We start from the raw sequence: 13,995 nt of genomic DNA, 5'->3' as shown, positions 1-13,995 counted from the left end.
GGATAAATGATCAACTCATTCCAAACATTGAAGATGGACCGGAACAATTCCGGCTTTGTCTTAAAGAAAGAGGTGACATTCCAGCAGGACATTATATTCTCAATGCCATTTGTCACGGTATTCAGCAAAGCCGCAAAACGATTGCAGTTTTATCAGAGAATTTCATGGATAATGGATGGTGTCATTATCAGCTACATTTTGCAAGAATGCGAATGGTAATAGACAATGTTGATGTACTAATTCTTGTACAGATTGGAGAAATCCCTGATCGTAAAAAGACGTTATTGCTTCGTCAGTTATTATGTTACAAGGAAGTGTTGAAGTGGCCTGAAGATCCTATTGGACAAGAGTTATTCTGGAATCAGTTAAAGATGAAACTACGTAAACCAGCAAGATTGGAAGAAATGTGAAACACTTCCCAACTAACAAATGTGGGCAAGAGGTTGCTGATGAAGCAGCCTGCTCCTTGGAAAAACAATTTGGCAGTAAATTTTGTATGAAAATAATTAACATTTTTCAGGCCTTTCTGGATCTTACGTGCCAGGGGCAAAGTTCTCGAAGACTGGGGTTTTACTAACCAGGCATGGGTTACATGCTTGCTTTTACGAGTCTGGCCACATTGGTTGTATTAACTTCAACAGTTTAATGATTCTATTTTCATGCTATTGTATGGATTAGAGTAAATTTACAATGTATCATTGACTTTAATATTGCTACAGGTTACTGTAAAATACTAAATTTTATTCATTGAAAATTAAACATGTACTTAATCAATTGATTGATTTCTTTGTCTTGTCTGAACTGTGTTCAGGAAGAGACGTAGTAACCATGGTAACCACTTTGCTGTCTGTCTGTCCGGCCATATGGAGTTGTTTCTCGGGATATGTTAGAGCTATGAAGACGCCACATGGTGGGCTGTCTAGCTGTGCTCTGTGCCAGTACATTTTTCAGTTATGCAAATGAAGTAGATAATTTACATGTGTTATTCGAAAATCATTGAAAATTAATATAGCAGAGCCCGTGGACAAATTATTTCTAGATCTGTCAGGAGTATAATGAAGGGTACCATAAGCCACATGCTGATCACCTGATTAGTTTTTTGACAAATAGTACGCAAATATAGTAGGTAATTTGCATACAATTTATGCGACAATCTTCTGCAAAAATTGTTGAAAATGTGATAAATTCAATCTTGTGGACAAATTATCTCCAGATCTAGTTTTTATGGTGTGGTGAGGGTAGAGGTGTTGTAGGGTGGTGTGTTGCAGTGGGTAGGATAGACATTTTGTTATTGGGTAGCCTTACCAGGGGAGACTTTGCAGAAAATTGTAATGGAAATTGTAATGTTCTTTTACCCCGTCAATAAAATGTCTGTTAATTGTGAAAGCAGGCTACCACAAAAGCAGGCAAGACTTGTTGTTCAAGAACCTCCATGTTTAACTAGCTATGACATCTGCACAGCTGGTCAGTGTATTTTTTTCTTTGTTCCTTTTCTTTGTTTGTTTGTTTGTTTGCCTGTTTTTTCCTCAAAATAGCTTTTTATAAATAAAATAGAATACACGCTGGCTGCTGCCTGTGTCTATAGGGTGTTCATTGATCAAAGGTTATTAATGGGGTCATTCTAAGTCTTGAACCAATACCTTCATTATGCTTCTTCCCTCAATAAGTGAATCTCCATCTGATTATCATACTCCCAGGTAACAAGACAATGGGCATTTCTGAAGTGAACATGCATCACTGATTGCATATATGTTTAAATATATTAAAGACAGAAACAGAAACTTCATTATGTGCATGCTTTTGTTTTTATGTGTTTGTCAGTGTGTGGGGTGTGTGTGTGGGGTGTGCGGGCCCCCAGATGTGGACAACTCCACCGTGCTATCCAATCATAAACGCCACAGAGACCCTGTAGCATCCAAGATTCATGACTACTTGCAAATTATACTAATATACATTTAAAAACATCCACTATCAGATGGTAAAAAAATTAGTCCACGGTCAATAATTTAAATGGCATATTTATACACAACATCCAACAGGTGATACACAAAATGTCCCAAGTTAGATAGTTGGAAACAGAATGTATACATCCATGTTTGCATAGTTCTGCACATGGTCCATGTTTGGTAGTGATTAGAAGTAGGGGTGTGTTTACTTAAAACAGCTATATGTTGTGGGAGGAAAAAAAATATATGCAAAGTTAAATAATGGGCATAAGTGCTATTTGCTGGCATACACCCACAGTGCAGCCTCCTGCAAATGATTCTTAACACTTATAGAGGGAGTAAGTGTAGTTTAAAAAAAGATACCCATACGGTTTTTATACAATTACCCTATATATATATCATGCTTTTCTGAATTGTTGCCCTAATTTTTGATCAAATATTCTACCTTGAACTCGATTGGATTTGGTGTATCAATTTAAATCAAATCAACCTTTTCTCCATATTCACTCACAACAATGAAATGGAAGGGGTGAGAAGGCCAACAAACATGGTGGGGTACTCACATATGTAAGGCATACAGGGACCGATATGCCAGTCCAACGAGTAGGTATTTCACCAAAAACAATCTTCAGACCTGGGTCTATGTTTTGAAGAATGGGTCTCTCTTTACATTTTTGTCCTACATGTATGCATGAAAAATACAATTCATTATTTTAAAGCTCAACTCTATAAATATGATAAATATGAGTCCCTATTTTTGAAAAATCCTTGGATAATGGGTCTCTATTTTTGTAAAATTACCCTTTAAAAAATCACCCCCGGGATTTACCCAGGAGTTAAACCTCACCCCTAAGACAATTTAAGGTCCAATATTCTGCATTACAGAATTGGCTAGATTGCTTGGTGATACTAAGGCACAGCAGGAGGACAGAATGAAGAAGAGACTAGAACGTCTCAAGCAGTTGAAAGCTGAGAGAGAAGCAGAAGGATTGGCAGCAGATGATGAAACTCTGGAGGAAATTGTGGATAAAGAAGAATCACGAAAAGATGCTCTGGAAACTAGGAGAGGCAGGAAGAGGGTAGGTATTGGAATTGGGATTTAAAATTGGACAATTAGATAACTATGTGAAATTTTATGTTGAAATGTTTGAACCATAACATAGGCCAAGGCATAGAAAAAAAGGTTGAAAGGGGGAAGCCATAAACATTCAAATGATCAAAGAAGGTGTTGATGATACACTCAAAATTAGATAATACTGAAATCCTTTTGCATTTGGGGTTTGTTTTTGTCAGTGTTAGAAAATAAAATAGCACTGGTAAGGAAGAAGGATCCAAATACAATGAACAGAGAATACAAAGACTACTGTCTCAGTCACATGTTTTTATTTCTTAACTATAACTTAAACATTTCTCCTTCTAAATCAACAATGACTTCTTTAACCTCTAGAACATCCTGGAAGATTTGAACAACCATTTTGATGATGAAAAAGATGCTTTGTTAGCTAGTCTGAGAAACCAAGACGCCAAGCTGCAGAGTGAAAGAGAGCGACAACTGGCGCTAGCCAAGCTCAAACGTGATCAACGTAAGTTACAGGAGGAAGATACCTTGGATACAGCAGCTATGATATTTGGTATGGCACAGACTAATGAGGCCAGTAGACAGGCAAAGTGAGTATATATTAATATGGTAACTTTCTGTTATGGTGATGTTTAAACCAACTTCCAAAATAATTTATATAAATTAAGTCATTGGTAATTGAACCTTTGCACCGTTCCATCATCTTGCTACCAAAATGAGGTTATCCCTGTAGTAGCATGGGCTAAAAGTGCATATTTGTTTGTTTTTTGGCTTTTCTAGCAACGTGTAGAAGGTTTTTATAAAGCGCAGGTGGTAATTAAAGCATGTGCTTGAAAGCGCATGCACACACTTTGTGGGTTGAACCTTATTTTGAGATGGCAGTGTAAAAGGTTGATGTGATATGATCTTTAAGATCATGTATCGTGCGTACACACTTCAGTTCTTTTATTTAAAGTTTTAACTAAAAAATGAGACCGAAATTTCTGTTTTCTTGGCGATAAATGATGTATTTTTTTAAAGCTTTTTATTTTCTACTACTACCACCTTGTGCACTTATTTCCTTTTGCCTCCTTTTTCACATTTTCATTTCCAGCCTTTTTAAGGAGAAAGACAGACAAAAGAAACTTGCTCGAGAACGTCTTTTAGCTCAGAGGCAAAAAAGAGCTGCAGCCAAGGAAAAATCTGAGGAACCAACTGGCGATGATGAAGAAGATAAAATGGGATCGGATGATTTCATGAGTAAAGCATTCATCTTTGGACAGTTGAAGAGGGACCAAGAAGAAAATGTGAATGCAGATGCTATGGAAACCACAAAGGCTATACAGGGTGCTGGTAAGTTATGCAGTATTGTATACTGGCTGAAGGCCTATACTGGTGTTATAAAATCTCTGAACTGAACTGAAGCAACCAATTGTTGTGAATGACAGGTGTAACTTTTATGTTGGTTACAAACTTTCCTACTACTTGCCGTTTTGCTGCTCTGATGAAGATTTTGCTTCACTGCGCAGTCACACCAGAAACGCTATTGGTGATCAGTGGCAAGACGATATAGCGATCACTCCACGCTTTGCCCAAAGCGTCAGATTCCTAGGAGTTAAATACAACGGTCTGACTTATGAGCACAAAACACAATTTTTAGCCAATAAGCACGGAGTGGCAATAATGGCTTTCAGAGTCATGCTGCTGCCTCTCAGTGGTGTACTGATTGGTGACGATTTCTGCTTGCTGAAAAATGTGAGAGGCACTGTGAAGCATTACACCGCATGAAACCAGCATCAGGTCTTTAGTTCTTTAGAAGCTAATGGTTTATGCTGGTTTTATACTGTCTGACGCTTGCCCCTGAGCGGCGTGACGCTTCGTCATGCCGCTTGCACTTGAGCGGCAGCGGCATGACTCTGAAAGGCGCTCTTGCCGCTCAGCACCGCTCCAAAATCGTATTTTGTTCTCGTCAGAGCGGCACCACTCCGAGTTGACTTTAGCTTTAAAATTACATTTGCTCACCTAATGTTATATTATTTTATATTTAAGGTCAAATTCCACTACATAATTCTATCCTGGATGAGGTTGAAAAGAAGCATGCATCAGAACGAGAAGTCTTGGTGCGTCTAATGGACATGATTCAGGTGGATAAGGCTGAGTGGGACAAAGCTAAACAAATAAATGACAAGGTAAGATGGAGGGAGGATAATGCAATGTAAAAGTAAACATTTTTACCTCGAACTGGAATATTTGATTTGAGAAATTTACTTGTTATTGCCACCCAAAAGAAGTTCCTAGCCCTAATCAAAAGTAAAACTTAGTCTCACTCTTCCCACCCTCACCCCATCCCTACTACAGGATTCCCAAAATTAGATGGCAGTCTTTACAAGTGTTTGTGACATGTCACCTGTTACTGCCACCCCATCCAGAAGTGCCATGCCCAAATCAGAAAGGACTAGTGAAGACTTGGCCATTTCCTTCACACCCTCACCCATCACTATCACACAAATCCTTAAATAAGCTTGCAATCTTTGCAAGTGTTTGTGTGACATTTCTTGGATATATGTCTTTGCCTGCACCACTTCTAAATTAAGAAATCTGGCATACTTTGTATCACCTTGAGTTTTGTAGTGATGGAGATGCATATTGCATGGTCTTAAGTATTGAATTATGTGTACTAACCTAATCGCGTACAGAATATACGTACGTGCAAAGGAGGTTTCTATGTATGCTTGCGGTGCAACCGCTGTAAAGCACTGACATTGCTATCAAACCCAAGGTGAAACAAAGTATAGTGTTGAATAGGTGCATGTGTTCTTATTACTTTATAAAAATGATAGTACATACACATGATTGTGCAAATTTTAGTACATTTTCTCCAGTCTTAGAGAGAGGAATGAAGTAAATATTTATAATTTTCCCCCAATAAATATCCACAGAGTCTTGGAGATGATATATCCCATTTGAAAGAAGAACGTGAAGCGTGGAAGAGAGAAGCAGACCAAGAATTTGCCGCCATTGATGCAGAGTTTCTTGCACCAGAGCAGCTAGAGCATCATTTGACTCGAATATCTGATAGAGAAGAAAAGCAACTCTCTATTCTGAAGAAAGCTGTGCTGCTAAGAATGGAAGGTAGGTGGAGAGAATCTTTAAAAAATAGTTGTTATGATATTATATTACCTTTATCTTTTGTTGTGTCACATTTTTGCTGTTTTAAAATTTACCTTTTGTTAGTGTGACATACTTGTATCCATGTGGATTCATCCTTTGGTTCCCTGCTGGTTAGTTGGAATAGAAGATTTTAGTTTTTACACTTTATCTTTAAGTTGAATATATCAAATTGGTGTGTAGTTTTATTACCATATTTTTACTGGAATGAATTTTGAAACATTTACATACAGCTAAAACTCAACAATTCTCTCTCTCTGAGAGACTATCATATTAAACTGATGTTACTGATCTTGATGATCATGTGATGTCATAATGACAGTGTCATGTGACAAAGTGGATCAGTATACTGGTTTAAGTTTGTGGTTATCTTTATTGAGTAAGTTAATTTGGGGTGACACCTGAGATAAACCAGTTAGAATACTAACCCAGAACTTTGACATCCTTCCAGCTGTTGGTGTGCTTGTCGAGAAGGAACTACTGTTTTTAAAAAAGTTCCAACTGCTGTTTCATTCTGTCCTGTCTTTCTGAGCTAGCAGATGAAAATCATGGGTTTGTAATGTGTGCATATACCTTTGAGTTGAAATATTATAATCATATATTTGGCAATTTTTGGTTCATTTTAGATATTCGTCGCAATTTGGTTGCACAAGGCAAGAGGCTCACAGAAGAGCAAATAGAAGATGAAGTGTGTGTTATGCTGCTGGCTGAGTTGCAAGGCAAACAAAGCAAAGAGAACAGCGCCCTCACAAATATGCTGTCAACTGAACAGGTCAGTGTTCCATAAGGGATGCTATAATCAAAGCCAGAATGAAATAGACTAGCTTGCGTCTGACGTCAGGTCAAAGACACAATGTGATTGGTTACTAACCTGCGCAGTACAGTATTTTTGGTCTGGACGTTATATGCAAACTAGTCTGTTTAATATGGTCTTGAATTATAGAAGAAATACTTATGAACATAATTATTATGTTATTTAATCATTATGGGTAACTCATACATTGATTTATTACATGTAGTATTACTTGCAATATTTGGACAAATTAATAAAATTTTCTCAGGATTTTGATGCATACAAAAACTAACAAAGGGCTTCAGATATATATCTCCATTTTACTCTAGGATGAGGACAGTACCCAATGTATAAAGTGTAACTACCTGAAATATCTCACATCTTTTCATCATACTGTAATGAAAGATCCTGAACAATGCAGTGGTTCTCAACTAGTGGGACACAACTCAATTTGAGGTTGGGAGTTCAAAACATGTGGTCACAAGTCTACACAGAACTGAGTTGGGACATGTGACACAATTTCTATACAGGGTCACGAGTAGTGTAACTTTCAAAAAATAGGGTATCATTCCAAAAATGTTTTGGATCCCTCAGAGTAATGCATTATTTGAACTATTGTAAACACTTATTTGAATTTAGGCAGAAGAAGTCCTCACGCAGCTTAAGAAGACTCAGCGACGTCACCGTCGTGAATACTGGCTGGAAAACTTGGTGTTTACAATCTTCAATGCCAGTGCCATGGCAATGGTGGAAGGCGAACGACAATTGTCTGAGGAAGACCAGGTTAAATTGAGGGAGCAAGAATTAGAGATGGAGGAAATGGAAGCTGAGATGGAGAAAGAAAAAGAAGAAATTCTTCGAAGAGGTGAGTAAATAATGAACATTTTTTTGTTCTTGTTGATGGTAGCTAATCACTCTACAGTTTACCGCAAGTGAAACTGGAAATTTTCTTGAAAAACAATGTTATAGTTCAAGAACAGAGAAGCAATGCCCATAGAACAAAATGTTTTTCATGCTATAAATGCTTTGAAAGGGAGCACTTAAAACTGATGCGAATTAGTAAAGTTCAAAGGGGCGCTTATTAGGAGAGGAGCACTAATTTGATTGAATATGGAAAATGGATAACCCACTTTAGTACCTGACAACTTCTTGGTATAATTTTTGCTTTTGATGAATAGTTTTACTTTTGGAACTAAAGCAATTCTGATTTAAAATATCTGATTCAATATGCATGCAATGTCAAATAACTATCAATTGTTTATCTATTACTTTACCAGAAAAATCCATATTGAGTGAGTAGTTTATCATATATTTTGTTTCCTGCACTATTACTCAATTGGTGTAATCTGAAATGTCAGTGCCTGGGCTGATGACAACAACTCTCTTTAAGTCTGAACCCTGCTAAGTGTCATGTATTGCAAGTACACTTTGGTATACAGTCTGTGTGGAAAAACAATTTCAAAGTTGCTGGCTCTGCAGTGCAAAGTTGCTTGGGGTTACTTTCGAAAACGCAGTGCAAAGTTGCTCGAGTTGCCTTCTAAAACTAATCTCAAATGACGATATAATTATCAAGGCCAATGTTGAATTGTTCATGTTCAGGAAACTCAAATGAGCTGGTCTCACAATTAAATATTTAACCAGGGTTATATAAGACCTGTCCTCAAATCTTTTGTGTTCCAGTATGATGCTCTGTATCACAAGCTCTCAATTTATTAACAAGATTGAATTAATTCAGAAGGGACTGTGCTGCATCATACTGCACAAGGGTTATGATCATTATAATAAGCCATTGGCATTGATGAGCATAGGTCTTAAGTCCTTACCGCTAGGGTTGCTATTAGCACCAAATTTGTCACCAGTGCCTACAACTTAAACATATTCAAGCATTGGCTCCCCAATCAAAGAGGATCCGTGGCATGAACCTTAGGTCAGCAAGGGAAGGTTCATGAACATATACAAAAGAAATATATTTAGGAATTGCAAAAGAAATATATTTTGGAATTGCCCAATTCTGTATTTTTCTAGGCTCCTTAATGGAACCACTTAATTTGGCCAAGTTTGAAAGTGTGTTGTATTCTTGTATTTTCTTGGCTTTCTTTATGCAATTTTTTGGCTTTTAAGGAAATATCTTGTGCAATGATGGGGTATCGATTGATTGAGTTAAAAGTGTTTTTAAATTGTAAATTACTTATCAATTTTGCTTTTGAGCTGCCAATTTTGTGATGTTTTTTACTTGAAATAAATAAATAAATAAACAACCAACCAATCAACCAAACAAACGACCTTCCTACCTATCTACTGAACTATACCTGCCTACCGATCTATACCTACCTACCTACCAAACTAACCACCTATCTACCAAACTAATTTAGTGAATTATTTATACCTAATGAACTACACATAGTTTCTGCTTGTTGTGGATGTCTGATCCCTAAGCAATCCTGATTCAAATATAGTAACTTATAGTAATATAGTAATATTAGTAACACTAATTCAATTAGTATGTAATATCAAATAACTTTAAATTGTCTTTCTATTTCTTCCAGAAAAATCCATATTGAGTGAGTAGTTTATCATGTTTCCTGCACTATTTATTTCATAACAAATAACATTTCACACTCTTATTTTCATTGAATAATTGGAAGGTCATAAGAGAATAGTAACTGTAATATTGGGTTGATGATTTACCTGAGTAAATAGCAAAGGAGAGAGCTTTTTGAACAATCAATTACTATTATACTTACTAAAATTTTAGCTACTAGTATTTAAAAATGACTCAATTAACTTTACAATCACCAAGTATCTGATATAGACATATCTTTCCAAACCATTTTGTTGTATTATGCATGTCACGTGGTGGTACTCCATTATGGTACACTATGGAATGCCACATAAATTTAGGCAAAAATCTCAGTGATGTACTTATGACTTTCTTGCAATTCTTGATAATATTATGGAACCTGTCCCAAACATGTTATTGACATTTCTAAAATCTTCTGTCAAACTATTTACAATATGTGAATCAGTATATCTTGCAATGTATCCACACACAATAAACTGTTTACATTCATGTGGTGGCCATAATGATAATGTATGTTTTTTGTTTTTTTTTCATCTTTGCAGTAACATTAATTGCACATATTTAATATACTGATTGTTTTTGTCTTATTATGTACACATGCATAATTCAATATTTTTTACACTGGGCTGAAGTTTTCTTCTTTGTACATATTGTATTTTTTGCTGCATAAATCCCTAGCACCATGTTTGTTTGCATCACAGCCAACTTGATATGTTTTATTTATTGTCCTGTCCTGTGTTCTGTAGCTGTGTTGTCTGTATTTTTGGCACACTTTGCTCTACATTTCATTGCATAAATATGATTGGCAGGATTCTCAAAAAGACAAGTCCAGGATAATATTTTCTTATTTCACATAATATATTTGCCCAGAATACAAAAAAGAGTGCATCAAATGAAATCACTATGTTGCTGTTATTTGAAAATAAAGAAGAGGGTATGCACTTTATGAGCTACTATTTCCTCTTTTTGCTTTCCTACTTTCCTTCCCATTTCTTTCTTTCCCTTCTTGTTTGACATATTTTTCACCTTGCAAGCATATTCTGTTACCCATATATATACCTGGATGTATCATAGAAGGTCCTGTGTCACAAGCTGGGGTACCTTTGTGTTACATAGTAAAAAAATGAAATGTTTCAAACATCTTACCTACACGTCTCATTTGAAGTGGTTCATCCTCCTGAGCATTTTGACCCCTTTTTTATGGAAATCGGTTAAACAATGAGAGAGTGCGGGCAAAAACAATCACAAAGTAGGTGGGATTTAACCCCACCTCTTTTTTCTACATTTACAATCATTCTGAGCAAGTAGTAGTCTTTTAAATGACCTTCTGTATTTATTTACTTGGTTTAGATGTCTGGAAATTCATTTAGACATTTTTTTTTACTAAATTCAAATCTTTAATGGGGGTTTTAGATCAAATTTACGATACGAATCCCTCCTCCTAATCATCCTCCTCCTAATCCTCAACCACCCTTGGCACATTTCATGCCAAACGTCATAAGAAAATAATTAAAAATTATTTTAAAACAGGTTAAAAACATGAGTAATTAGTCTCAATTTAAGACCTAATTGAATCTTCTAAGTGAAGGAATACTCAAGAGACAGTGTTTTGAAATCTAAGCTGTACATCAAAATGTAACAAAACCACCTTTTTGACACAGGATCAGAATCAATCAAAATATTTGTGCTAAATGCTGCAGTCTTTGAAAAAGCCTTTAAATGTTCACAAATCTTAATTGAGTTGTATTCTGTCTGTGGTACCACTAATTCTTATTTCATCATTTCATTCAAGGTTTATTAGAAAAATGTATTTCACAGCCAAAGGCTGAAAATACATACATTGCACAGATAAAAATACATAAGCTAAACAATAAATGACATATAAATATAATTTGACAATAGTTTTAAACAAAGACACTTCAAATGCAAACAACCTTCTTTACTCGCTCATACAAGCCATCACTCACAGGCACACCCCTACACACATTCACACCCACTCACACACCCAAAAAAATAAAGGACATACAGTTACCAAAATTAGTACTACAACAAACAAATGCAAAGAGATCAACTTTCCTCACTTCACACACTACCCCCAACACATCACACAACTATGCACCCCCCCCCCTCCCACTTCCACCAACTCATCATTCACACACCTCTAAACACACCTTGGTGTCTCTTTGAGTTTGGTAGTGATGCCACTGCATGTTTTAGGTTGAGTAGCTTTGAAGCAAGCGCATCATTCTTGGAAGCACAGCATAATTTGCTTGTGTGTAAAGGCAGCACATTCAGAATGCACTCTCTCACATACAGCAACACATTTCGATGTGATACCAAATTCAAAGTGACATGAGGTATAGGTGATTTAAAAAATGAAATGTTGTGTACAAAAGGTCATGCTCTGTTACTCACCTGTTTATCCACAGAAAAAGAGAAGAAGGAAGGAGAATCATTTGATGCTGAAGCAATGCTAAAACAACTTGAAGCAGAGCATGCGAGAAAGAGACAGGTTAGTGTAAATTATAGGCCTTAGCTGGGTACTATAGGAAAAGATCTAATTCTCTATCATGAGAGCCAACTTGGATACTCACAGATATTTGCATTGAGCATACTACGCAAAGACCACAAGCTTAAGGCGCAAACACAGCTTTTGAGAATTGACCAATCAAGTTTTGGAAAATTGTCTTCGCTAGGCAAGGTCAAAGTTTGGTCAAGTAGGTTGTGCGATTGTGTTATTCTACGAAAAGTATGCTGACGCAGAAGGTACATTTGTCCAATATCATCACCTGTAACATAAAGTTAAACAGCTTACAGATGAATTTGTGGGGTTAGAACTATAACATGTAGAGATGCCACCAGGGTACATATGTAGTTCATGAGGTTTAGCCACAGATTTATAGCTCAATAGTCTGCATCAATGGTAGCTCACCCGTAACAAGACACCCAAAAGATAATAGTATGCTAGACCACCTTAGTAAACTTTGATTATCGCCATATTTGTTTGGTTCTATTTCCCCTACACACCTTTTCAATGACTTACTCTTATTCAATAGGCTATGGAAGAACAGTTAAATAGACAGAAACGTCAAGCCATGCAGAAACTTGAAGCCCGTCGACAGAAGCGGCAAGATAAGGATTACGAGGCCATGGCTGCAGTAGCACTGTTACAAAATGCAGAGAAAAACCAAGAAATGCTGGAGGAAAGCACACAGGCACAGAAAGAAAAACAAAGCAGTTTGGTAAGAATAATAATGCAAAGAAGTACATCCTCAGATTTATTTTGTTTCATCACAACACACATTGGTACAAGTAAAAAGTGTAATACAAAGTAGACATAAATGCAGAGAAGTACCAATCTTAAAAACTTGAGAAAGTTCCTGCAATCTTATTGGTTCTTAGTCTTGTGATATGACATGATATATCACGGTTCAGCATTACAACATTCTAAGCCCTAGGTAATTCAATGTAGGATTTAGAGAATAAAGTTATTGTTTTTAGCCACTGTCGTTCATTTGTTGTCTCATATAACACAGGCAACATAATTTTTGACATAAAACAACTTGGTTTTGTCTTGTTGTTCTACTTGCAATAATGATGTCGCCTGTGTGATATGAAACGATAGATGCACGACAGTGGCTAAAACAATACCTTTATTTCATAATGGAAAGTATGTGATAATGTTTAATCCTGATATTTAATTTTGGTCATTTATATTTTTCGGTATTTATAATTTATAAGAATCTGCTTTGTATCTAAAGCAGGTTGAAAAAAGAGCAGCAGATACATGACAGACATATATTTTATATTACTATCAATTGTGTAGCCAGGATTTTTCTGGGGGGAGCGATTTGAAGAAAATTGCTATGGCGGACATTAATGATAAAAATACAGGCTTTAATTGAGGAAAATAATAGCTCAAATTTCAAATATGATTGTTGTAATTTAGATGAAAGATCGCCTTGCTGCCCGGAGAGAAGCCAGAAAGCAAGCAGAAGAAGCTAAGATTGCAGAAGCTAAAAGGCAAGAAGAGGAGGAACGGAAGAAACAAGAAGGAGAGGAAAGAAAGCAGAGAGCTGTCAAGTTCAGAGAAAATGAAGCTGCTGGGATAGATACGGAGGAAATATTATCTGTCCCGTCATCAGCTACATCTAGAAGAAGTGGAATGGTATGTTATGAATAAAGTGAATTGAGGCAAGCCCTATGTGTGCTTTCATACACTGTTAGATAGTGAGAACCAACCAGAAGATTTTTTTCTTGTGTATGAAATATGTTAATAAATGTGTATCACTTGTTGCTCAAAAAATTGTACAAAATAATGCACTTGTACTGAGATATTGATGCCTCTAATGTACTCCCCCTGTGGGGCTATGCATGAGACACATCAATGTCTCAATACTGATTACTGAAGCGTTTTTTGTACAATTTTACTCCGCTCATGTGTAGGTGT

At 36.3% G+C, this 13,995-nt stretch overlaps 1 protein-coding gene across 1 annotated transcript in view; it reads left to right on the top strand.

Annotated features, from left to right (window-relative positions):
• Positions 1-13,995, top strand: part of LOC140148551 (uncharacterized) — a 66,034-nt gene that overhangs the window by 45,641 nt on the left and 6,398 nt on the right. The window contains exons 33-43 of the mRNA XM_072170546.1: positions 2,832-3,025; positions 3,394-3,614; positions 4,118-4,356; positions 5,053-5,192; positions 5,943-6,135; positions 6,798-6,943; positions 7,604-7,829; positions 9,511-9,525; positions 11,975-12,057; positions 12,602-12,787; positions 13,495-13,713. Coding sequence (XP_072026647.1) covers positions 2,832-3,025; positions 3,394-3,614; positions 4,118-4,356; positions 5,053-5,192; positions 5,943-6,135; positions 6,798-6,943; positions 7,604-7,829; positions 9,511-9,525; positions 11,975-12,057; positions 12,602-12,787; positions 13,495-13,713 — 1,862 coding nt within the window. The remainder of the gene's footprint in view (positions 1-2,831; positions 3,026-3,393; positions 3,615-4,117; positions 4,357-5,052; positions 5,193-5,942; positions 6,136-6,797; positions 6,944-7,603; positions 7,830-9,510; positions 9,526-11,974; positions 12,058-12,601; positions 12,788-13,494; positions 13,714-13,995) is intronic.

This window comes from Amphiura filiformis, chromosome 3, assembly GCF_039555335.1.
Source record: "Amphiura filiformis chromosome 3, Afil_fr2py, whole genome shotgun sequence".
Taxonomy (NCBI): Eukaryota; Metazoa; Echinodermata; class Ophiuroidea; order Amphilepidida; family Amphiuridae; genus Amphiura; species Amphiura filiformis.
Note: the sequence above shows the minus strand (reverse complement) of the source record. Positions and strands in the feature narration are given on the sequence as shown.